Genomic DNA, 24,530 nt, shown 5'->3' on the forward strand with positions numbered 1-24,530 from the left:
CCCAGGAATCAGTCTGGTGAACCTTCGCTGCACTCCCTCTATGGCAAGTATACCCTTTCTTAGGTAAGGAGACCAAAACTGCACACAGTACTCCAGGTGTGGTCTCACCAAGGCCCTGTACAACTGTAGTAAGACATCCTTGCTCCTGTACTCAAATCTTCTTGCAATGAAGGCCAACATACCATTTGCTTGCTGCACCTGCATGTTCGCTTTCAGTGACTGGTGTACAAGGACACCCAGGTCCCTTTGTACATAAGCATTTCCCAATCTAGCACCATTTAAATAATACTCTACCTTTCTGTTTTTCCTACCGAAGTGGATAACTTCACATTTATCCACATTATACTGCATCTGCCATGTATTTGCCCACTCACTCAACTTGTCTAAATTGCCTTGAAGCCTCTTTGCATCCTCCTCACAACTCACAATCCACTTACGTCCACCTGAAGAGACAGATATGTTCTTGATGCAGCGCCTCATCTGAAAAACAGCACCTCCGACATTGCAGCGCTCTCCCAGTACTGCAATAAAGTATTGACCGAGCTTATGTGCTCAAGTCCTGGAAAGGAAAGATCCTGCTCAGACCATATTACATCCTGATACCACCCCACAGTTGGAATGCTACGTGCCCGCCTGATCTGTCGAAGAGGTTGAGGGGGGTGCCAGCAATATTTTCACCTTTTTAAAACCTGTCAACAGCTCCAATCATTCTGGACATTGAATCTGAATAATGTTAATGTTAAATCCATGACTGGAATAATTATTGACCCCAGCACTCTTTTTAGTGCCTCTTCAGACTCCTAATGGAGATTGCTTTGGGCCCAGATGTGAGCTTTGCTATCGACTGCCTTCTGTACATTGCAAGACAATGCATTCTAGCCACGTGGCATCAATGAATGCTGAACTTATGGTTTGACAAATGTCCAATTAGAGAGAATACTGTGTACTTGCTGGTTAAATCAGATGCCCCCCTGATATGGTCTATCCTGGAGTACTGTTTGTGATCCATGCAGCCACCTAGACATATGGCTCAATGTGAGAACCATTGAAGTATTCTGTCTGCCTCATTTTTATAAATGACAGTTTCCTAATCTTGTTAGTCAAAGCTACACTAAACAAGTCTTAACTTAATTTGTATTATTGCAAATCTAAATGCTTATTTTCCTAAATAAATTTGTTTCAGTAACACAGGATGATTGCTCCTGTTAATTATATGCACAAGATCACTGTATTAAGAAACTGTAGAAAATCAACTAGCCTATACTTATCTCATGAATGGATTACGAAATTTACCCCACTAGTGAGGGGAGAAAATAACGCGCGTATGCCATAGATATTCAATCACGTTACAGTTGATCAGTGGTGTGAGAAGGCAGTTGAGTGAGTAGAGCTTGGCCTGAACTAAAGTTTGGTATTGAAAAGTATTTGGATTGAAACCACATTTAGTTCTTTGAATTTCTGAGTCCCTTGAGCCCTTTTGTTATTATAGAACAGTGAAAACCAGTGTGGTGTGGAATGATTTGGACATGGGCACAAGGGGAATGATTTTGAAGTTTGCTGCTGATACCAACTTAGAGAGCAAGGCAGACTGTGAGGAAGAATGCAAGTTTGCAGGAGGACATAGGCCAGTTAGTAAAGTGGCCAGAACGGTGGCAGCTGCAGTTTGTCAGAGTAAATAATGAAAGGTTGTTGAATTGATAACAAGGGGACATAGACTCTGGATTATCACTAGAAGAAGGAAGGGGAAGTTGGAAGACTTTTTCTCATCGGAGGTTATTAGAACACGGAGCATGTAACACCAAGTGGCTATTAAGGCATCACTTAAAACAAAATTTGATTTTTCTTTAAAAAGGAAGAATATAAAGGAAATTTAGTTCTGATGAAAGGTCATCGACCTGAAATGTTAACTCTGTTTCTCTTTCCACAGATGCTGCCTGACCTGCTGAGTGTTTCCAGCATTTTCTGTTTTTATTTCAGATTTCCAGCATCTGCAGTATTTTTGCTTTTGTAGAATATAAAGAATATGGGGAAAGGGCAGGGAAGTGAGATTAGAGAAGGCTACTCCAGTTCAATAGCTGGCACCCGCACCCGTATTCCTTCAGTGCTGTAATTTCTCTAAGATACAAATGACTTGTGTAAGACCCGCTCTTAAGCTCGATACTTTGGACTATAAAAATGCAGTGGGTGTTTTTATACCTCCCATGAATTTAGACGAACTGGTTTCTCCAGCAGACATTGAGTGAGGAACACTATGCATCATTTTAAGGGCTGCAGTGTACTCCCGTGTTACAGATTGCGCATCAGTGTTGAGTTGTATGATTGAGTATGATAACAGCATTGCAGCACTATGCATCAGTGCAACAGCAATACTGGAATAAAAACAGAAAATGCTGGAAATACTCAGCAGGTCAGGCAGCATCTGTGGAGAGAGAAACAGAGTTAATGTTTCAGGTCGATGACCCTTCGTCAGAACTGGCCAGAACTGTTTCTCTCTCCACAGGTGCTGCCTGACCTGCCGAGTATTTCCAGCATTTTCTGTTTTTATTTCAGATTTCCAGCATCCGCAGTATTTTACTTTTGTATTAGCAATACTGGAATGCTCTGCTATACAATATGTGGATACCATTGGTGTTCTCTCCAGTATAGTACGATAGTAGTGTCAAAAGACTATACAATAGGAGAGAAGCCCTCCTGCACTCTGCTGTCTGGTAGAAGGATTACGTCAGACTGCACTATAATATGATGTGAGGGAATTACGGCCACTCTCTAGCCACAGTATAAGGATTGTGTCAGAGTGCTCTGTGGCATAGTGCTGTACCCTGGCATAGTGCAAGGACTGTGTCAAAGTGCTGTGGACTGGTTTACGGGTACCTTCAGAGCAATTGTCTCTCAATCTCTTTCTTTCAGATGATCAGCTGTGGCGAGACCTTCAGTGTTGTCGGGACAGAGGATAACAGCATTCTCTTCTGGGGCACCAAGTACAAGTCTGTGCTGTCTCCAAATCCATCAGTTTTAACCGCGGTGTATCAGACAGCTACAAGAGAACCTGAAGCTTCAACCTGCCCAGCGTCGCCATCACAAGTAGAAACTGCGGAGCCCATTACTGGAACAATGAGTCACAATGGCAGTAAGAAACTTACTGAAAATGAAAGGCCGCTCGCTGGAAGCAGTGAGGCACTGGAAAGAAAACTATTTGGAGAGGACAAATTAGATGCACCAGGATCACCATTATCAGCCCCCACGTCACAGGTTGTGTTGTTTATACGACTCTCTGAATGCACGTACCTTACACAGGTAGACTACCTTTTATCCGAACTTCCGAAAACCGAAACCCTCTAAAAACCAAAGGTTTTCTCGTTCAGCGTAAGTCGTGCGCACGACATGACCAGAGTGGCGCACGACTTACGCTGAGCAGAGGGTCAGCGTAAGTCGTGCGCACGACCCCGACCCCCGCCACCGACCCCCCGCGGACCCCCCCCCGACCCCGACCCCCGCCGACCCCACCGCCGACCCCGACGACCCCCACCGCCGACACCCCCGCCGACCCACCCCCGACAAATTTCCCAGTCTTATAAAATACCTTCCGAAATCCGAAATTTTCCGAAAACCGAAACACGGCTGGTCCCGAGGTTTTCGGATAAAGGATAGTCTACCTGTATTACACTTTGTAGGCTTGTGTGATTCTTTGATTGTGTGTCACGGCATACAGCTCTTTAAGTGCAAATGATACTCGAGGTGTGTGTCACAATTTCTGATTCTTCTTAAAAACTCAATCTAAAGTCCTTCTTTAAAAAATCTTGTTAATTAAGTGGAATTAATGTCCGTTCTAATGTTGGTGTTGTTTTTGTTGCAGAAAGACGCAAATTGTTCCAAACCAGATTCATCGGAGGAGCACATAACATACATGAGTATGACATCAGTTAAAGGCGAGGGAAAGTCTTTGAGAGGTGATTTATTGAGTGCAGCGTGATTACTGATAGCTGGTTTAATCTGCTTTTGGTTTTGAGCACAAGCCTGACCATTGTTTCCTTTTAATTTTTATTCATGTATTCTAGTTTTCTTCAGAAACCCAAATATGTTGAAAAGGCAAGTCATTGCAGGTGAAGATACATGATCAAGTACTGAAATAGCTAAGTTTAAACTCCACCTGTACTAGTTTGTTATCACCTGCCCATTGCTATTCTGAATTTAATGTGATTGTTCCTTGTCATGTAAGATTAATCCATGTTGATATAGTAAGTTCCATATGATACATTAAGTGACTCTTCTATATAAAATTAGGTGTGTTCAGCATAATAGAGTGACAGAGACAGTTGCTGGAAGTTTTGAGGCTGCAGTTATTGTGGTGGAACTGACAGTTCTGCAATAATCACTCTGTTCTTGAAGCCTTGTCAGACAGATTTAGGTCTTTTTTTGAGGACCTCCTGAATGCAGCCTGCAACAATCCACTATAATATGTTAACAAAATATGAGCCAACTGTTCACTCTGTTCATTTCTGTCAGCATTACTTGCTGATAAGTGTACAGAATTGTAAGGGCTGGATTTTGCCAGTCCTGGGGAAGGCGGGTTTGGAGGCGGCACTGCCGGAAAATGGCAGAATCTGGGGGTGGGTGCCCATCCCGCCCCCAACCCGCCTCCGTGCCATCTTCCCAGGAGACGGGTAGCTGACCCGCGCCGGGTCCCGTCTCCTGGAGGCGGGAAGGGGATTACAGCCACTTAACTGCCTGTTAACACATAGTTAACAGGCAGTTAAGAGGATTATCCCCATTTTTCCACCAGAGGTGCGGGCTTCCTGACATCGGGAAACCCTGCCAGGGTCACCGAGGCGAGGCGGGGGTCAAAGGGGTGCAAAAGAGCACTGTGGAGGTAAGCGATGGGTGCAAGTGTGGAGAGGTAATTATATCAGGTGAGTGAAAAGTGATAGAAAATGTTTACTTACCTTTGTTTCTTTCTGCAGGCTTCAACAGTTGGGGATACAGACACTCTCGCATCTCACCGGCAGAGATGACAGAATGGCGGCTGCATTCTCCGATGCAACAACCATCTAATTTCTGCTCACAAAAGAGGTTTGATGAGTCTTGAATACAAGAACTCACCAAACTACAGAGAATGTCAGTGTTTGACAGCTTCACAGAGCTGTCAAACGATGACAATTCATCTGTCAAAAACTTTTGACAGATGAAACGTCATACGCTGACGTTCTCTGTCACCAGCTTCCCCTTAATTGGCCTGCTAAGCCCGCTGTGTGGGCTTAACAAGGTCAATCAAGGGAAAATAGCGTGGGTTGGCCACAAGTCGATGGAGGCGGGACTAAATCCCGACAAGTTGGAGTCCCGCCTCCAACACGCCCCCATTGACAATATCCAGCCCTTTATAGGGTCACTGTCCTGGCTACACTACACTCAATCGACACTTGGCTAAGTGTCACTGACTCAGCCATACTACACTCATCTAAACTCGCCCAGCTACACTATATTCATCTACACTCAATTCAGTGTGTCTCTTCTCACCTTCCCCAACTAAAGTACACCCATACACATTCGGCATGGCATCATTCATCTCCTTACATTACATTCAAACACTCATCATTGTGACGTACATCCCTGTTAACACTACACTCATCTACATTGAACTCAGTACCATTTTTCTCTATCGCACATACATGCTGCACTAAATCCATCTATGCTACCCACAACTTGGTGTTATCCATCTTTATATTGAATGTAGAATGAAGTTGTGGTCATAGCAACTGATTCCAAATATCACTGTCAAGATAATTGTTAGGTTCTTACTTCAAGTGCTGTGAATTTAGTGTTAATACAGAATTTAATTACTGCTTTAGATCAAATAGAAACCAGCCCTGGGAGCTTCAAGTCAGAGTGTAAGGATACACGGGAAGCAGGCAGCACAAAAGCCAACTCCTTTGGGAGTGAGAATAGTCTTCAGGACCAAGAAAGCAGCCGACTACTGCTCCCTGTTCCTATAATGTCTTTGAAGCAAGGCTTGGAGGACCATGCTGATGTGCACGCTCCCTGTCTGAGAAGTATTATCTGCAATAGGGAGAGCATCTATGTCCTAGTGGAGGACACTGATCCGCCATGTCACAGGCATGCCAGGAGATACCGTAGCTTTCGTAAGCGTGGAAACCGTGAGGACCCAGAGCTAAAACAAGGGCGCATTCTTCAATATTCTCATTCCAGTAATGAAGCGGGTGATGAGTACACAAGCTCGGAGATGTCCGAATTAGAGACCGGTAGATTTGTCCCAACATGGATAAGAAAGGAGCTCAAAGATGCAGCACCACTGGAAGCAGGCAGCAGTGAAAAGGGCAGTGAAACGTTCACCGTCACGACCTCAGCCAATAGAAAAATAACAGACACATGCTCCGGAGAGAGTCGAGTGACAGCTGTGAGCAAAATCAAGAAGGAGGCACAACCACAAGTTAAGAAGGAGGTGGTTGGAGGTGTGAGAAAGACCAGCAGTAACTGTGGAGGGGAGAAAAATGGCAACACGTCCACATCAGGCAGCTCTGACGGGCAACTGGGGCCCATCAAACAGAAGCTTACCAGAAGTGATGACAAACGCGAGGAACCTGGTGAGACCCTGAACAGGACTGTAGACTAATGTTTAAAAATGTTTTGACAACAGCTCATAATTCCGTCCATAGTTACAGGATGGTGTCCCAGTTCAGAACTGTCTTGTATTGGTGTATGTGATAAAAAAAAAAAAATCTCTTCAACCAGACCCAAATTTAATCATCAACCTATAGTCTGATCAGCAAAATGGAAGGGCACAAAATTAATCAGTCACAGAAACCCAAGGTACAGGAGACTCTCGATTTACCGGCACCTAAATAACCAGAAATCTCTGTTAACCGGCAAAATTTAGGAGTAGGTTCAGGTAAGTTTTACTTCATATTAGTGGCAGTTCCTGGATCTGTGGCTGTGTAACTGGGGTTTGTGCACTTGTTGCTAAGCAACAGGGACGCTTGGTCTGTGGCCGGAGTTCCTGCACCTGTTGCTAAGCAACAGTGAAGCCTGGATTTGTTGCTGTGTACGGAGCTCTCGTACCTTTTACTATACCTCTCTGTAATCCGGACTTTTTGATAAACCGGCACCACGCCGGTCCCGTTGGTGCCGGATAATAAAGAGTTTCCTGTACTCACCATTATTATACCCCAATAATAAATCAATCAATCAAATCCCACCACAGCAGTTGTGGAATTTAAATTCAGTTAATTAAATAAATCTGGAATAAAAAGCTAGTATCAGTAATGGTGACCATGAAACTACTGGATTGTTGTAAAAATCCAAATGGTTCACTAATGTCCTTTAGGTCCCTTTAGGGAAGGAAACCTGCCGCCTTTACCCTGCCTGGCCGATAAGAGACTCCAGACCCACAGCAATGTGGTTGACTCTTAACTGCCCTCTGAAATGGCCCAGCGAGACACTCAGTTATATCACAAAACCGCTATATCTCACGGACTGCAACGGTTCAAGAAGGCGGCTCACCACCACCTCCTCAAGGGCATCTAGGGATGGGCAATAAATGCGAGCCTTGCCAGCGACACCCACAGCCCACGAATGAATAAAAATAAAGATTTGAATCCATGCTAGAGGCCAGCTGTCTGTAACGGCCCCTTTGGGTCTCGGAACAGGGCTGAAATTGCTGAAACTCCTCCAATTTAGGATTGTTATAGCCATCAGAGAGCGGACACCTTTATCCCATCATTCTGGGTGGATTTGAAACTGATCGCGGAGGTCAAAGGCTTGTGTCCTTACCATTCAGATCTGGCTCAGACAGAAATAACGAAAGCCTCCCCGCTTTAATGGGAGAACGTGACATGAATCAGTCATTCATGAAAGAAAGACTTATCAAATAATACTGAGCAGCCTACGGGTGGTGCTGTCCAGGGAGAGTATAAATACTCGGGCACGGGCCCAGCTTGCGCAGGACATTCTTAACAGGAACTAGTGAAGGACACAACTAGACCTCCATGTTGTAAAACAGCTGATTAAAGCTTTGTTAACGCTTAGATCAAGTGCCTAGTAGTTTTCTTACGTCAGAACTTTTCATTTTTTTATTGAGAATCCTAGGTGAACTGCCAAGGCCTGTGGTGCATGTCTGGGGCCTAGGTTTCAATGCCGACCAGACTGATAGGATGAAAGTCTTCTTTCTCTGCCAGTGGTGAGAGTTTCTAAAGTGAAATGAGTTTGGCCAGCTTGTGAGTTAACTACACAAAACTGTTGGCTAATTGGCACTAGATATATATGAGTGGTTTTCCTGCAAATATTGACAAACTCACGCATTTACTCAAAGGGACGCACAGCTGTTATTACAAAAAGTGTTATTTGGTTAGCATGCAGCACCATAAATAATGTACTAGTAAGTCAGCAAATAGAGAAAAGTGCAGGGAAAACAGAATTCTCCAGACGCTACCTGACCCTGGACAGACAGGAAACTGCCCCAAACTTGAAAATCTATGGACAATAGATTCCCTCAGAGGCCACAGAGATATCTGATATGAGAAGTGGAAATGTCACACTGGTACAGTAGGAAATGCCTTACTGAGGTTAGGGTTATGACATTTTGCTGGAGACAATGTAAGAGGGGCTTTATTTTGCATCCAGTTCACGGTGTGCTTGTGACCAGTGAGCGTTTGATGCTAACACTGGTTGCCAAAAGTGTTCCGTCCCCCAGAAATGGCATTTCTCACTTTAATGAGTAGTAACTTTGCCAAAATAGATTAAAAACGAATAAATGTAGCAGCTGCTGTTTGGGAATCCCTGGGGGTCATTACCTGGTGATGATACGGGGGTGCTTCCCATGCCTTTAACCTTCATCCAGGTCTATGAGAGGGCATTAAAAAAATACTGTGCATCACAGATGGACATTGTGAACACTTCTGGGATTATTGACATTTCTGATCAGCCTCAAGGGACGACGGCCGTACAGAGCAAAAGACAAATAAGGTTCTTTGTGTTTAATAACCATGTTTAAAAGCCCAGCTCTTAAAGTCTAACCTCAGTGGAACCCACTGTGACCTTACAATATATAGAATCTGTTGAGTCACATGACAGGAAGGAGACTATTGCAGGTTTTATGATGAGAACAAATGTAGTGACACACCATGGGGTGGGGGAGGTAGATGTTCTCCAGACACTATTGTGGCAGAGACATCATAAACGTAATGTGAGGATTTCCTCGCTTCACCACTTCTAGCAGAATCATGAATGCGATTACGATTTCCTTACAAATAGCCAGCAGAAGAAATCTTCCTTGCTTTGCCTGCAACATATATAGTAAGCGAAGGATGTGACTAAATTGCAAAAAGTCCTTCGCTGGCACTTTGGGTCATCCTGAGGTCATGAAAGGTGCTATATAAATGGAAGCTCTTTCTTTTCTTCATTTTGATAATTTTACAATCACTTACACATGAAATTAACATGCTCCACATAATTAATTGCAACACTTTTATCTGTAATCTGCGATGTGGCAATGAGTGCCACTATTTATCTGTAATCTGCGATGTGGCAATAAGTGCCACTATTTATCTGTAATCTGCGATGTGGCAATAAGTGCCACTATTTATCTGTAATCTGCGATGTGGCAATAAGTGCCACTATTTATCTGTAATCTGCGATGTGGCAATAAGTGCCACTATTTATCTGTAATCTGCGATGTGGCAATAAGTGCCACTATTTATCTGTAATCTGCGATGTGGCAATAAGTGCCACTATTTATCTGTAATCTGCGATGTGGCAATAAGTGCCACTATTTATCTGTAATCTGCGATGTGGCAATAAGTGCCACTATTTATCTGTAATCTGCGATGTGGCAATGAGTGCCACTATTTATCTGTAATCTGCGATGTGGCAATGAGTGCCACTATTTATCTGTAATCTGCGATGTGGCAATAAGTGCCACTATTTATCTGTAATCTGCGATGTGGCAATAAGTGCCACTATTTGCTTCCTATATTGAAAACAGTGGGAATGATTGTGCTTTGGAGCAAAAGGCACTTCTGGTGCCCTCTTTACAATTAAGGCATTGGGATGAGATGTTAGGATATTTCTAACATGGTGTTCACTAACTAGTACCCACTATAAATATTAACGAGCCTGCATGAACTGAATTCAATTCACTCACCTCTTAAATATTTTTAAAATACTCACAAAGCGGTTCAACCAAGGCAATTGAATTTGCATGTGTGTGATATCGATGCTGACTAAGCTTTGAACATGCAGCCTGATGTCTACCCAAAGGTTTGAGGTGTTGGTGCATAATGTGTTCCAGCTCTCCGGCTGAGAACTGATTTGCTCCTCCTTTGAACAGGAAGTAGAAAGAGGCCGGTTCCTGTTGCACATTATTCATTATTGCTGTAACCTGCAGTTGTCAAATGGGTCTAATCTTCAAGTCACTGCAAAAACACATGGAAGAACTTGTTAAAACATGTCTGTTGTTTGCGTTCAGTACAAGATTTCGTAGCATCCACAAGCCAGCGGAGGCATTATCGGAGTGAGATGGACATGGGCCCCCTCTCTCCTCAGGTATGTAGCTGGAGTCCAGAACGATTCCTAAGACCGTATCTCTTTTACTATAAGCCACATACATGTTTCGCAAGCAGCACATTTGACATATTATGGAAGTTTTTAAAAAGCTTTACGTTGTGCAGTTGTTGATGTGGCAACGGTGTGTCGAAGTACATTTCATATTGAATGTACATTTCAAAACATTGTTGGTATGCAATGTAATGCACCATTTGGCAAGTGATATACAGTTGTGGGCAGTTTATGAACAACACTGGTCAGGATGTGCTGTACTTACCTGCGAGTGACGACAAACACACACACACATTAGGGTATGGCCGAGTAGTCTGCCAAGCAAACGCCAGTGGCTTTTAATGGTTGGGTGGTTATGGTTGAATGTTATTTTGCCGAATTGTTTCTACTTATATGAAAATGTTGTTGGTATTCAGCCACACCAGGATTGGAGGTGAACGGAACGATTTTATGAATGGGCTCTCATGGCAGGGAGCCTCGCCTGCTGGGAGCACATGTTGGGAAATCATGTACTCTTGATTTCCCGATATGTTCCCCCAGTGGATGAAGATCCTTGCCACAAGTGCGTGTTTGTAAAGCAGGCCCTCACCGCTTGAATTTTTTTTCTGGTTCAGTCTCATTGTATATGTGATTTTTTTTTTAGTTGAACAATCCTCAACAATGCCTTGATTGTACTGTTGGTTGGAGAAGGGTGAATGTGGCTATCTGCCTCCACTTCAGTGGGCGGTCTCACTGGAATGTGATTAGGAAAAAGGCCAGGAGATTTGAAAGGGGCATGTAATGGTTTGGGGAAAGCCTTGTTTCCGCTCCAACAACATCATACTGAGTGCCTGGGGAAGTTAGAACAGCAGCAGCCACAATATCTGCCAAGCCCACAAACTATTACCATACAGAATTCACATTATTGTGTTAGGTTTCGCACATTTGTAACCAACAAGGGATAGGCAAGATGCCATCAAGTTACCTGATGCACTGACCTGAAGCCACTCTATCCGGATGATGATGCTCCATTAACATTAGTGTCGAGTAGCTTTAAAGCCCAGCTACAAATGACTGAATCTGGTTGTTGTGTAGAGTACACATCGCTCACATTACCGATAGCAAAATACTGCAGATGTTGGAAATCCGAAATAACAACAGAAAATGCTGGAAAAACTCAGCAGGTCAGGCAACATCCGTGGAGAGAAATTTGAGTTGACGTTTCGGGTCGAACCCTTCTTCAAAACTGGAAAGAAAAGAAAATAGATCAAAGGCAGGGCTGCGATCGAACAAAAGAAGTGAAAGAGACAAAAGAAGTAAAAGAGACAATAAAAGGTATTCGAAGCCAGACGAGATGGTAATAGGCTGAGATTAGGTGTGAAGTGTACTGGCAGGGCAAGAGATAGCTGCCAGGTGGGAGAGAGAAACAAAAGGAAAGGGGGGGTGGAAAGGAGTGGAAAAATTACAGGTAAAAAAGTAATAGGGGCCGAGGTTATGATCTGAAATTGTTGAACTCGATATTGAGTCCGGAAGGCTGCAAAGTGCCTAATCGGAAGGTACTGTTTTACTTGTAATTTTTCCACTCCTTTCCCAACCCCCCCCTTTCCTTTTGTTTCTCTCTCCCACCTGGCAGCTATCTCTTGCCCTGCCAGTACACTTCACACCTAATCTCAGCCTATTACCATCTCGTCTGGCTTTGAATACCTTTTATTGTCTCTTTTACTTCTTTTGTCTCTTTCACTTCTTTTGTCTGATCGCAGCCCTGCCTTCGATCTATTTTCTTTTCTTTCCAGTTTTGAAGAAGGGTTCGACCCGAAACGTCAACTCAGATTTCTCTCCATGGATGTTGCCTGACCTGCTGAGTTTTTCCAGCATTTTCTATTGTTATTTTGCTCACATTACCGTTGCCTGTCACACACAAAAATCACGATTGCCTCAAATCTCCCAAGTACAATCAAAAACACTTGACCACTTATTTCACTGTTTTCGGAGCACATCTCTCACAAACCTCTTTCCAAACGCTTGCAGTGACCATCTTGATTTCTCAAACACTTCTTTCTTATATTCTCCAGTTCACTGTGAGCAATGCCACAGGAGCTCCACCTATGTCCTTTAAAAATACATTAGCCACTATTGCCTGAGTTTAAATAATGGTAGAAAATCTTGGCACTTATCAACTATTAAATCAGATTGTATTTGACAGCAAACACATTAAATATAGCTTCTTAGACTATTTGGGGGATGAACAATGAATATTTCATTGAATCTCATTGTGTTTGACACAGGTAGGTCGAGGTTACTAGTTATACTGTGGCATTATTGGGCTTTTCTGCCTATAACAAGTTGTCTTCCTATCTGCACACAGGGCTCCACCAATCCAGTTAGAGCTTGTGGCAGAAATGTCTCAGAATCGCTATGGAAATCAGGAATGCTGAAAACCCCAGGGACTGGAAACCAGAGATCACTTAATAGACTACGAGTGGGCAGAGGACACGGGAAGAATCGAGGTGTGCTGCTGATGAAGATTATCGTGCAATGGCGTTTGAGTCGGCAAGGGCTAAAGTTGGCACATTGAGATATAAGAGACTCTTCGCCCTTTGAACCCTGCAGCTACACTTGATCAAACATGTCATCACAGACACATAGAAACATAGAAAAATAGGAACAGGAGTAGGCCATTCAGCCCTTCGAACCTGCTCTGCCATTCAACACGATCATGGCTGATCCTCTATCTCAATACCATATTCCCACTCTCTCCCCATACCCCTTGATGCCTTTTGTGTCTAGAAATCTATCTATCTCCTTAAATATGTTCACCCTCTGAGTGAAGAAATTTCTCCTCATCTCAGTCCTAAATGTCCTACCTCGTATCCTGAAACTGTGACCCCTCATTCTAGACCCCCCCCCCAGCCAGGGGAAACATCCTCTCTGCATCTAGTCTGTCTAGCCCTGTCAGAATTTTATACGTTTCAATGAGATCCCCTCTCATTCTTCTAAACTCTAGTGAATACAGGCCCAGTCGACCCAATCTCTCCTCATACGACAGTCCTGCCATCCCAGGAATCAGTCTGGTGAACTCTCGCTGCACTCCCTCTATGGCAAGTATATCCTTTCTTAGGGATTTTTAATTTTGACTATAATGACTTGTTGATTGATATGGAGCTGTTGGACTCAAAGGGCTTGTCCTTGATGACTTCATAAGGCATAACATGATTGTTATAGACAATGGTGCTTTATGAAATCCTTGAGGACAAGGAGTTCCTATCGGACTCATTTACTCTCGGAGACATGAAATCTGACCTTAATTTTGTGTTTCTTCAATTGTCAGTGCCTATAGTTATTAACTTATAGCAGGAAAAAAGAATCATCATTTAATTTGGCTGGCATAAGATACTTTTGCAAAGGAAATTTCCTGTCCTCGGTGATGGCTCCACTTCTTAGCAAGGAAAAAAGTTCCAGATGAATATTTTCTGGTTTTAGCTACATTAAATGCGATTGATGAGCTGTGTATAAATACGCAGAGAGAATAGTTAGTAACCTCTAGACTGAGTCCTGGTATTTGAGGTCAGCTGTTACCCAGGAGCACTGAGGGCAATAGGAGTGCCCCACTTGTGATAACTCAGCATCGAGTGGGAACTGGACTTGGGACTTTCTGATCTATATAATGCTACAACAGACAGTACGTCTGCTCACTAGCCCAATTTACTTGGAGATTCTACAGCCAATATACAACAGCAACAAACCCCAGAGTCCATTCGCGCAATTATGAACCCAAATTACTTTCATGTGCTAATTAATACAGAGCCCGCTGTTTAACATCTCATTCCTTCATGATTTCTATTTGTAACTTGGGGCTTCATTTTGAATAAATACACTGCCCAAGGAAAGGCAAGGCCCCTGTATATGTGGCACTGCAGTTTATGAAATCACATTTAGCACTGTGAGTTAACTTGGAAGGAAAGGTAATATGTTGCTGATGCTTCCAATCAAGGTTCGGACTTGGTTAGGTCAGGACGAAGCGAATTGTCACTGATAGTCTGCTTTTGAAAAGGGTATCCAGAAAACCAAAAATGTAATCCAGACACCAATCTTTTTCAATGTAGAAGCTTTTTTTCCTCATTTCCAGGCATTAATTCCAATAATTCTTCTTCAGCAACAAAGAAAGTATCAGAACTCAAGCTACAAATCCACCCCCACGTCCCGGTCTTATCCTGTCCCCTGCCTGGATTTTGAACACGGTTGTTTCCCTGTAGCTGTAACGATCAGTTTGTTGTATAGACCTCTTACAGAATCATATAATCATTTTTTTTTATTCGTTTAAGGGATGTGGTCGTCGCTGGCAAGGCCAGCATTTATTGCCCATCCCTAATTGCCCTTGAGAAGGTGGTGGTGAGCCGCCTTCTTGAACCACTACAGTCCGTGTGGTGAAGGTACTCCCACAGTGCTGTTAGGGAGGGAGTTCCAGGATTTTGACCCAGCAACGATGAAGGATCGGCAATATATTTCTAAGTCAGGATGGTGTGTGACTTGGAGGGGAACTTGGAGGTGGTGGTGTTCCCATGCGCCTGCTGCCCTTGTCCTTCTAGGTGGAAGAGGTCGCGGGTTTGGGAGGTGCTGCCGAAGAAGCCTTGGCGAGTTGCTGCAGTGCATCTTGTAGATGGTACACACTGCAGCCACGGTGCACCGGTGGTGGAGGGAGTGAATGTTTAAGGTGGTGGATGGGGTGCCAATCAAGCGGGCTGCTTTGTCCTGGATGGTGTCGAGCTTCTTGAGTGTTGTCGGAGCTGCACTCATCCAGGCAAGTGGAGAGTATTCCATAGAATCATATAACATAGAAGAAGGCCATTCAGCCCATCGTGCCTTTGAAAGAGTATCCAATTAGGCTCAGTCTCCTGCTCAAGTATTTATCCAATTCCATTTTGAAAGTTACTATTGATACTGCTTCCGCCACCCTTTCAAGCAGTGCATTCCAGATAAGAAGAACTCGCTGCGTAAAAAATGTCTCCTCCTCTCCAATGTTCCCTGTGAGCTGCACTTTATTCTCCATGGCCTGTTTCTTTTAATGCACTGTCCCTTTAAATTTCTGCGCATGCGCCGTATTTAGAATGCAAAAACCTTTCAGATTACCGCACGGCCACGCACCTTAGCGGGACCATTGCTCAAGTCCCCTCTGGTCCTTTTGCCAATTATCTTAAATCTGTGCACTCTGGTTACCGACCCTCCTGCCGGTGGAAACAGTTTCTCCCTATCTACTCTATCAAAATCCCTCATAATTTTGATCACCTTTATTAAATCTCCTCTTAACCTTCTCTTCCCTAACAGTATATTTCTTTCCCTAGCTGCCTGGCTGAACTCGGAAGCTTCTGCTGTGAAAAGCTCCAAGTACTATCACCGCCCTGCTCTCACCACATCGCCTCTTTCAAAGAACAAGGTTTGATCGTTTCCAGCCTTGTCGTGTAGCTCTCAGTCCAGTTTAATTAGCTTCAGGTCAAAGAAAATGAGCTCCTCTTTTAATGTACTCTACAGAATTACAATTTAATTGTGATTTAATTGAATGAAATTTGCATATGTATGAAGTCTTAATAGAATATTAATTCAGCAAAGTGTATTTTAATCCCCTTTTGTTAAAGGGATGTTATTTTTAAAAGGCCTCTGGCAGTCATGTGAATGGCACTGTTCTATCTGGTAAAAACATAATTATCCAGGCAGCTGCAAACTCAGTGATTGCCCTCATTTGATCCAGCCCCAGATCAGAACCTGTGTCGCCTGAATAGTTCATTAGTGAGCACATGATGCAATCGGATAGACTTTTACCAGCTCCCTAAACCGTGGGATCCAAACAGAACCCATGGCCCCTTTTACAATGCAGTGCTATCTCCAGCAGCAGCCCTGACTCTGGCAGCAGTGATGTATTGTAATGTCGGCACCATTATTGATGCCGGAGGGGAAAAAAGGAGAACTACCTCAGTTGGTGCTCCCTCCAGAGGCAGCAGTACCACTGGCAGCAAATGTAAATGAATTTTTAAATACTTGTTCTCGGAATGTGGGCCACATTGGCAAAGCCGCGTTTAGTGCAGTGCTGAGGGAGCGCTGCACTGTCGGAGGTGCCATCTATTGGATGAGATGTTAAGCTGAGGCCCCGGCTGCTCTCTCAGGTGGACGTAAAAGATCCCATGGCACTATTTCAAAGAAGAGCAGGGGAGTTATCCCCGGTGTCCTGGGGCCAATATTTATCCCTCAACCAACATCACTAAAACAGACTATTTGGTCATTATCACATTGCTGTTTGTGGGAGCTTGCTGTGTGCAAATTGGCCGCCGCATTTCCTACATTACAACAGTGACTACACTTCATTGGCTGTAAAGCGCTTTGGGACGTCCTAAGATTGTGAAAGGTGCTATAGAAAGGCAAGTCTTTCTTTTAGTGCTCTGTCCTAATGTTACTGAAAAGTGTTGGTGGGATGCATTCTTGTTTCATAGCAATCATGACCGAGTGCATGCTGGACCACTTCAGAAGGCACTGAGCCAACCACATAACATGGGACTGGAGTAACAAGTAGGCAAGTCTGGGAAATGGTGTCTGGTTCCCTCCCGTGAACGGCATTAATGAAACAATAGGGGGGAGAAATTATTGGCCGAGCGCAAAGTTTAGCGCCTGACGCTAATTATCGCCTCCGACTGCAAACTTGGCTCCTATCGCCCCTGGAGATGATTGGAGCGCTAAATCAGGCGGCAGGCGGAAAGGCAGGTAGCGCCACTCAATACACACCTCTCTTAAGGCGCTAACGCCGAGGAGCGAGGCACTACCTCAGAGCGCGGGCGAAGCTCATGTGATGTCAGTCAGCAATGGAACACAGACACACTGGCACCAGCCAGTTCTTAAAGGGGAGGGTCGATCTTGCTCTCCATCCAAACCGTGCTCATTGCAGCCTTGAATCTCGTCCTGGAGAGACCTGTACATCAATTCTGCTGGAAAGAACAATGGAGAGGCCCAGGGAAAGAGCTCAGAGTGCAGCCCCCATAGTCTCTTCTAAATTGATGCAAAGAAGGCCAAATCAAAATGAACCTGCAAAGTGCTGCTCAGTACCCAAAACTCCTTCACACAGCGTTGAATCTCTCCAGAAGTCTCTCTCTCTCTCAGAATGCATGGTGTAAAAATGTCGTTGACAAAAAAAAGGCAGGAAGTGGTCACCTTTAAATAACGCTCCCCCAGTCCCTTCCCGACTACAAAACATTCCTCTCTACCTGTCGTTGCTAGCGGCAGGCGGAAAGGCAGGTAGCGCCACTCAATATCCGGTCTGGGGCGCTACCGACTGATGTCACGATCCGCGGGCGCAGGAGATCGTGGCGGTAGTGTTTAGCGCCACCGCAAAATGCCTGGTCAATTTCGCGAGCGGCGCAAACATCGCCACGCCCTGGCACTAGTTGCTTTGTGCCCCATTAGCACCCTCTTATGGTGCTAATGGGAGGCGCAAAGCAACCAAATTTTCCCCCTAGCGTTTTTATGACAATCTGGTAGCTTTTGTTGTCATTTTCTTCTGGTGCCAGCTAACTAATTACCAACTTGCCATGGTGGGATTGAATTTAACGACCTCTGGGTTGCAACTGATTGCCTACAGAGGAACTGGCTGTCATTTTCCTAGCTGTGGGCAGGCTGAGCTCTTCCTGCCCAGGCCAGCAGTGCAGCTTTCTGATTGCTGTCCAGTACAGGCCTTCCCAGGCAGCAGGGAAAGCGCACAGCCAGAAAATGAACAATGCTTTATTAAATTCAGACACGTGCACACAGTTGTTTCTCTCTTGTCTTTGCTGCTGTCTAGTCCACTCAGCAGTGTCAATAGTTCTGCGGTTACCTCTGGTATGGAGCTGTGTGTAGGGAAATTTAATTCTGACATTATATCTCTAATAAATCACAAAAAGATTCAGGGTTTGAACAAAACGTTTAGAACGGGCGGATGAGCAGTAATTCCTGTTTCTTCTCCTCAATAGGACGCTGAGTTGGCCAGAGAGGTGAAGGGAAAACAGAGGGTTGAAGGGAGAATACAACCACAGGAGGGAAGCCATACTAGTCTGCATCTCCTGGAAGAACAGCAGCGGCTAGCACTGGTACAACTGTTGCTTTCTGTCAAAGTTCCTGGGTTTAATGCCAATAATATTGGAACCATGTGCAGATCCAGCAAAATTGGACTGCAGCTACTCCCCTTGGAACTTGCCACGGGGAGTCTTTCAGACAGCTGGTTGCTTTTAATACGATAAAACCAACCTGTACCACGCTTTGGGGCTGTGCTTTTCTTCCCAGTTGCCTTTGAGCTAGGTGGTCTTTACTAATGGAGCAAAACCAATTCATATTGTGCTCTAAGGTGTTGACTAGTGTTGGACTATGGTTCTACTGGAGCTGGCAGTCCTCTCGTACCCCATTTAAGTATGAGCCTAGTGAATGACACTGGAGCAATAGTCAAGAACAGAAATCGGGAATTGGGAGTTCCCTCCTCCCTTCCCCAGCCTAAGGGCACTGAGAACAGCAGTAGTATACAAACTGTTGGCATGGTGACGGTCAGCTAACTCAATCCAGACTGGGGCCTTTCACTCTGTATGACTCAGTCCCACATTGGGCTGTGCATTTATCCACTAAACCATCAGGGTATTAACAGTGTCTTAGAAAAACTGCAGGTTAATACATTGAGGGCTGTGGGATTCTCAGCAAGAGCAAACTTGCCTTATCACATCTCAGGATGTCCCAAAGCACTTTGCATGCAATGAATTATTCTGATATGCAGCCACAGTTGCTTTGCAGACAAACACGGCAGTCATTTTGTGTACAGTAAGGTCCCACAAACAACAATAAGGTTTGGTTGGAGAGTCTAGGACTGGGGGCATTGTCTAAAAATTAGAGCCAGGCCTTTCAGGAGTGAAATTAGGAAACACAAAGGGGGAGAAATTGGGTGGAGCCACAAACGGGGCGCCAAGCTCGCCTGGGCACCGGTTTTAGCGCAGCGTTTGGAGCAGTAGCGACCGCCGGAAATTCAGCTTGAGCGCCCCAAGAGGGACACGGGGCGAGGCTCGAGGTGCTCCACGCCCCTCTTAGGGCGCTGAAACTGAATATCGCAGCGCAACGTGCCGCAGCGCCACACGCTGGGGTACTGCAGGCCTTCCTCCCATTCTTAAGGGGAAGGGGCCTGCACCAGCGCGATCAGAGATCGCAAATGCCGGCAAAAGAGCCCGGCACCAAGGAGAAGTGCCGGGCTCTCGGAAAACAGCCGGCAATGCCGCGGGGGGCGATCAGGAGGCCAGGGACGGAGGTGCTGGCAGGCAGCCACCGGAAAAAAACGGCCGCCCCGCACCTCCACCTTAATTTGCGCCACTTCCGCCACAGGAAGGCCCCGTGAACCGGGCGCCATTTGCGAACGGCGCTACAGAGGCGGCCGCTGCCAAATATCGAGATCGGGGCGGTAGCGGGGCGCTGCGCACACCGATGACGTCATCGGAGGCGGCGCAGCACAACAGGTTAACGCCGCCATTAGCGCCCCAGCTAAATATCGCGGGAGGTGTGGCCAGTGGTGCTAAAGCCACTGAGTGCCCTCTTTTGGCGCTAACTGGTGGCGCAGCCCACCGAATTTCTAGGCCAAAGGGTGGTAGAAGTTTGAAACTCTCTTCTGCAAACGGCAGTTGATGCTAGATCAATTATTAATTTTAAATCTGAGATGGATAGCTTTCTGTTAACCAAAGATTAAGGGATATGGGACAAAGGCGGGTATATGGAGTCAGGTTGCAGATCAGCCATGATCTCACTGAATGGCGGAGCAAGCTCGAAGGGCCAAATGGCCTACTCATGTTCCTATGTTTCTATGTTTGAAACATAGAAAAATAGGAGCAGGAGTAGGCCATTCGGCCCTTCGAGCCTGCTCCGCCATTCAATATGATCATGGCTGATCCTCTATCTCAATACCATATTCCCGCTCTCTCCCCCATACCCCTTGATGCCTTTTGTGTCTAGCAATCTGTCTATCTCCTTCTTAAATATATTCAGTGACTTGGCCTCCACAGCCTTCTGTGGTAGGGAATTCCACAGGTTCACCACTCTCTGATGTTCCTATGTTCCTAAGATGAATGACCACATTGATTTATTTTTGGTAATATTAGTTGAGGGAAAGAAATGTTGGTCTGGACACCATGAGAACTCCCTGTTCTTCAAAATAACATATGGAATTTTTAACATCCCCCTGCACAGGCAAATGGAACATTTAGTTTAATGACCCATCCAAAGTATGGCACCTCTGGCAGCACAGCACTCTCTTGGCACTGCACTGAAGGAAAGCCCCAGATTATTTGCTCAAGTGCGGGAGTGTGGCTTGAGCCCACAACCTTCTGACTCGGAGGCAAATATGTATCAATTAGGGCAAACTGATGCTTCTTTTAAAGATAGCAGGTTACTAGTGCAGATCAGTTAACCAAGGCACCCGTTGAGCCCGAGGCTGCCAATAATGGAGTCCGCTGGAAATGGACTCAAATCACTTGGAAGAAGAAAATTAGCTTTCATCTCTCAAGACTATGAAAGGTGCACAACTAACAGGCAGGCTTGTGAAATATTCATGTGCCCACAGGAGGAGCTGGTAAGGTATATACAGTTTCTATTCTCCGTGGCTTAGCTGCAGGAAATAATGAATTTAGTTATTGTGCTCTGCTGTGGAACATAGATTGCACAGCACACAGGTCCAAGCACTGTTTACAATCCTCCATCAATATTTTAGAGAGTGTGGATCTCTTTGGGCGAGTGGTTGCCCTTTGATGCTCCCAGCTATCCCGTGTGCTCAATGTTCCAATTTATTCCAAGTTATTCTCATGTGTTTTGCAAATGAAGAAGTTTTGGACCTGCTGTCTTCTGGGCATTTGCAATTTATTTAAAAATGTTAAAACTTCTGGTAAATTACCAACAGAATTGGCAGTTACTTACAGAGAGATACGCTGGTAAATTAACGTAGCTTAAGACACAGTGCCATACAGTATGTTAATGTGACAAGATGATTAAAAATAAAAGTGACTTGCTGTTTAAAGACAATAGCCTAGCTGCCGTAGCTGATATTATTTAACACATTCCTCTGTCTGCTGTTTTAACAAAGGCATTAAATAGCTTAACTCCACTGAATAACGGACAAAAAGAATTGGACAAACACGTCAACCATGTCTCCGTTACTATTGCAAACACTCATTTCCAGGCTAATAAGGATTGCTCATTTGAAACCTCCCCAGTGTCTGGAATCTTTACAATTAATGAGAGTGAGAAGCTTTGGAAAAAAGTAAAAAGTAGCCTTGTTCTGGTGATTACACTTTAAAGGGAATAATTAATGCAAATATGGTATTTCTACACAGCTGCTTGGGTGTGCAGCTTTGCCTAATGCTGTTCTGGAGCATTTGATGGTACAAATGTGATTTAAAAATAATCAGAAAGTGACCTTTAAATAACTAATGCGAATTAAAGATCCTTACTAGAGTAAGTACAAAATATCAGATAGCTAGTGCTTAGCTGCATACAGGGCAGCAGAGAGTTGGTCATGAGTTGCATACAGGATAATAGCTGTGTGACTCAAGAGTATGTGAGCGCACACGTGTATGCAAGACAAACAGTATTGAAGTAGGGCTATCCCAGCATTTAGCATGGTAGAGAAAGTCTTGTATTAATTACGGTCCCCAGAGCTTTAATAAAGGACTTTCACTATGGCTATGGATGCCACTACGACCAACGTTCCCGGTAAGGTGCACGGCCGCACAGCGGTCTGGAGGTCCCCCGTAGGCCGCTCACCGGCTTTTCGATACAAGAAACTGCGCATGCGTGAAAATTTGAATGTGCCGCACAGCCCGTTAAAGGGACCGCGCACCCAAAAAGAAATTAGAGGGATCATTGGCTAAGACCCCATCCCCATTGTTGCCACGGGAAACACGTGCAAGTCCACAGCAAGGTGCGCTGTGAAAGAATGAATGAACTTTTATTTGTATGGTGCCTTTCACAACCTCACAGTGTCCAAATGCGCTTCACATAGGTGTGGTCACTGTTCTAACGTAGGGAAGCGTGGCAACCAATTTCCGCTCAGCAAGGTCACAAAGAACAGCAATGAGCTAAATGACCAATTAAACTGTTTATTGTGGTGTTGGTTGAGGGATAAATTTTGGCCAGGACACCAGGAGAACTCTCCTGCTCTTCTTCGAATGGTGCCGTCAGATCCTTTAGGTCCACCTGAGAGAGCAGACAGGGCCTCTGCTTAACGTCGCATCCAAAAGACGGCAATTCCAACAGTGTAACACTCCCCCGGTACCGCACTGGAGTGTCAGCCGAGATTATGTGCTCAAGTCCTGGAATGGGGCTTAAACCCACGGACTTCTGACTCAGACGAGAGTTTTTCCAACTGAGCCAAGGCTGACGCCTTAAGGAACAAAAGGGCCTATTTCCCGATTGGAAAAGCTCAGAAATGAAAGCTTAACATGCTGTTACCACATTCCTCTGTGTTAACACCCGCCTGAAAATAGTGCACAGAGGATTGTAGTAGTAGAGCTGTACTGACTGGCCTTACCACTGCCACCATGTAACTGGTAGAGTGATTTACTTTCCCCCTTAATGTGAAACACCTGGGGTTTCTGCTCAGTGTCTCCCCATGATGTCATGGGCAACATCACAAGCACACCATCTGGGAAATTTCAGGCACAAACCTATTCTCTACCGCTGTAAGCTTCGCTGTCCCATGGTGTCCCCCTCTCTAAAAGTACCCTTTGATTTGGGTGTGGGGATAGAAATCGGATTTGACACCAGTACAAGCTGAGAATGGTGGCATTGGCAGCATCCGATTATATTGCCCAACTCGCACTGCGCTCAAATTAGGAACATGCGGCGAGCTCGGTGCAGCGGGTCCCTAAACGCTGACGGCCCTATCAGCTCTTTATTGCCATTCGGGGGAGATTCCGTCTGTGAGCTGTGGGTAATGAAATCGTAAACCCATTGTTTATAGACACAGAAGAAATCCCCTCTCCGTCGCACACACCCCAAAAAAGACATTAAACTTTCATTTCTGCTGGGTTGCTCTTAAAGAGTTGGGTTTGTGCTGGATGCAATTAGACTGAGATATGCCTCCCAGAGATGCTTTCACTCACTAAATCAGAACTCCGGCTGCAGTTATACTACTCATTGTACCGCGCACTGAAGCTGAAATCATATAGCTACCCCATGAGGCTCCAGCCGCTGGCTAATGAGATCTTAACAGGCACCAAGAAAGCTGGAAGAAAATTGGAGATTAAAATTTTCTCACCAAATTAACATCACATAAATATTTACGGCCAGATCTAAGTGTGTATTAATAATTAGTGAAAACATTTCAAATTAATTATGGCAAGCACCGTAGAGTTTTAAATAAATGCTTTTAGGAATGGAAAACAAAACCTTTTGCACAAATGAGATCATTAGTGAGAGGAGATGTAGGATTCACAGGGGGTTGCAGCATGCTTTGATTCAGAGCTTGATGTGAGGTCACTGAGCCCTGGTTAGGGGTCATTGAACACAGCTATCATTACTGATTGGCTGTATTCTGATGACACTCTTGAGCACTGCTGAAGAAAGACCAAAAGGAGTTAAAATGATCCAGAGAAACGGAGAGAACAATTCAAACGACAGCTCCCATTTACAGCTGCCTGGTATTCCGTTACAGAAAGGAGCAGAGCAAAAAAAAAACAGAGACAGGAGTTAGGGGAAAAAGGCGCCAAAACAAAGACTTGAATAATATAGCAACAATGAAAGGGACTCTTTCAATCTCCTGCTTTTATTCTGCTGCGGAGAATGCAGCAACACAAAGCAGCCAATCTGAACCATTACCTTCTGGAGCGAGAAAGAGCCTTTGCCCATTGACATTCTCTCATCAACATTTTCTTAGATCCTAATCGAGACGGTGTCCAGTTAACCCTCTCTGGCATGCTGTGTGTGATGAGTTGAGCTCACTCTTGGCTTTGTAATGA

The 24,530-nt window shown here is 44.8% G+C and overlaps 1 protein-coding gene across 4 annotated transcripts in view; it reads left to right on the forward strand.

Moving 5' to 3' along the window:
- LOC147100016 (serine/threonine-protein kinase Nek9-like) overlaps positions 1 to 24,530 on the forward strand; it is a 102,710-nt gene that overhangs the window by 72,549 nt on the left and 5,631 nt on the right. For 3 of the 4 annotated variants that reach the window (XM_085968581.1, XM_085968582.1, XM_085968584.1), the window contains 7 exons: positions 2,908 to 3,249; positions 3,854 to 3,947; positions 5,844 to 6,596; positions 10,475 to 10,551; positions 12,908 to 13,049; positions 15,882 to 15,973; positions 18,528 to 18,644. In XM_085968581.1, the coding sequence (XP_085824707.1) occupies positions 2,908 to 3,249; positions 3,854 to 3,947; positions 5,844 to 6,596; positions 10,475 to 10,551; positions 12,908 to 13,049; positions 15,882 to 15,973; positions 18,528 to 18,644 (1,617 nt within the window). The remainder of the gene's footprint in view (positions 1 to 2,907; positions 3,250 to 3,853; positions 3,948 to 5,843; positions 6,597 to 10,474; positions 10,552 to 12,907; positions 13,050 to 15,881; positions 15,974 to 18,527; positions 18,645 to 24,530) is intronic. The other variant, XM_085968583.1, reaches the window with a different exon arrangement.

The sequence above is a fragment of the Somniosus microcephalus genome, chromosome 27 (genome assembly GCF_052327205.1).
Source record: "Somniosus microcephalus isolate GS21.2 chromosome 27, FLI_Smic_1.0, whole genome shotgun sequence".
NCBI classification, from domain to species: domain Eukaryota; kingdom Metazoa; phylum Chordata; class Chondrichthyes; order Squaliformes; family Somniosidae; genus Somniosus; species Somniosus microcephalus.